We start from the raw sequence: 1364 nt of genomic DNA on the forward strand, positions 1-1364 counted from the left end.
CCCCCCCCCCCCCCCCCCCCCGCCCCGGCCCCGCAGCTGCGGGTTATTTTTGCCCCGCTGACATTTAGCGGCGCCGGGGGCCGCGTGACGCCGGGCTCGGGGACAGCTGGTGGCACGCCGCGGTGGCGCTGAAGCAAAGCAGAGCCCCCGGCCTGGCTGAGGCCCCCCTCGGCGGGCAGACAGCAAGGATTGGGCTCGATCTGGGTGGTTTCGGGCAATCCCACTGCCCGAAACCTCCAGGTTTTGGCTTCCTGCCCTTCGGCCACCCCGCGTGCTGCGTGCCCCTGGCGCGGGGACCACCGGGGACATCCCTGCCAGGGCTGCTGGCAGCAGCGGGCTGATCGCGTCCTCGCGCGGGGCAATTAGCGCAAATTACCGCGATTTACGGCAAATCAGGGCTGGAAATCACTGGAAATCGTTACCGGAGACCACTCCTGGCCGTCACCCCCAGGCTCCGGCTGAAATAAACCCTCCTGCCCCCCACCAGCCTGCGAGGACCCCCCCAAAAAACACAACAGGCCACGAGCCGCCAGAGGCAGGGGCATGCAAGCCCCCCTTTTAGCCTGTTTTGCCCCATTTTAGCCTGGTTTAGCCCCAAAGCAGCCCGAGCAGGGGGGGTTTTGCAGGGGGGGTCCCGTCCTTACCCTGCGCGTCCCCCCCGGAGGTGAGGACGGCGATGGCTTTGCCGGCGCCCAGGTTCTCCGTGTGCACGCAGGCCTTCGGCGGCTGCGCCATCTTCTTGGCTGAAAAGGCAAAAAAGAAAAGAGGGAAATGGGGCAAAAACCAAACTTTGGGAAGGGGGGGGCCGGGGGCGGCGGAGAGGCACCAAGCGCGGCCCCGGTGTCACGCGGAGAAGTGACAGCGGGCCCCGCGTCAGCCCCTAAATCGGGCACCGGGAGGGAGGGAGGGGCGGCCCCCAGCCACCGGGGAGGGGGTGGCACGGGGGGGGGGGGGGGGGGGGGGGGGGGGCACACATGGCCCTGGGTTGTCCCCAACCCTCCCCCCCCCCAGGGCCACCTCTGGGGTTGTTTTGATGCCAAATTGTTGTTGTTTTCTGCAGGCTGGTGTAAAAATGGGGAGGTTTCGGGGGGAAACTGAGGCGTGGGGGCGGCACCCCCGTGGGGTGGGGGTCTGGGGGCGGGGAGGGGTCCTGCTGGTCCCAGTCTCTGTTCTTTTACTGGTCCCTGGCTGCCCTCCTTACTGGTCCCAGTCTCTATGCCCTGCTGACCCCAGTCTGACCTCCTGAATTGTTCCAGTCCCTGTCCCTTTACTGGTCCCAGTCCCTGTCCCCTCACTGGTCCCAGTCCCTGTCCCTTTACTGGTCCCAGTCCCTGTTCCCTCACTGGTCCCAGTCCCTGCCCCTC

General features: G+C 67.0%; 1 protein-coding gene across 1 annotated transcript in view; it reads right to left on the reverse strand.

The window, feature by feature from the left end:
* Nucleotides 1-863, reverse strand: part of LOC118158642 (ATP-dependent 6-phosphofructokinase, muscle type-like) — a gene marked incomplete at its 3' end in the record, with an annotated part of 3255 nt that extends 2392 nt beyond the window's left edge. The window contains exon 1 of the mRNA XM_035313314.1: nucleotides 645-863. Within this exon, the coding sequence (XP_035169205.1) occupies nucleotides 645-735 (91 nt within the window). The remainder of the gene's footprint in view (nucleotides 1-644) is intronic.
* Nucleotides 864-1364: the final 501 nt, after the last annotated feature.

The sequence above is a fragment of the Oxyura jamaicensis genome, assembly GCF_011077185.1.
Source record: "Oxyura jamaicensis isolate SHBP4307 breed ruddy duck chromosome 33 unlocalized genomic scaffold, BPBGC_Ojam_1.0 oxy33_random_OJ72470, whole genome shotgun sequence".
Lineage (NCBI taxonomy): Eukaryota > Metazoa > Chordata > Aves > Anseriformes > Anatidae > Oxyura > Oxyura jamaicensis.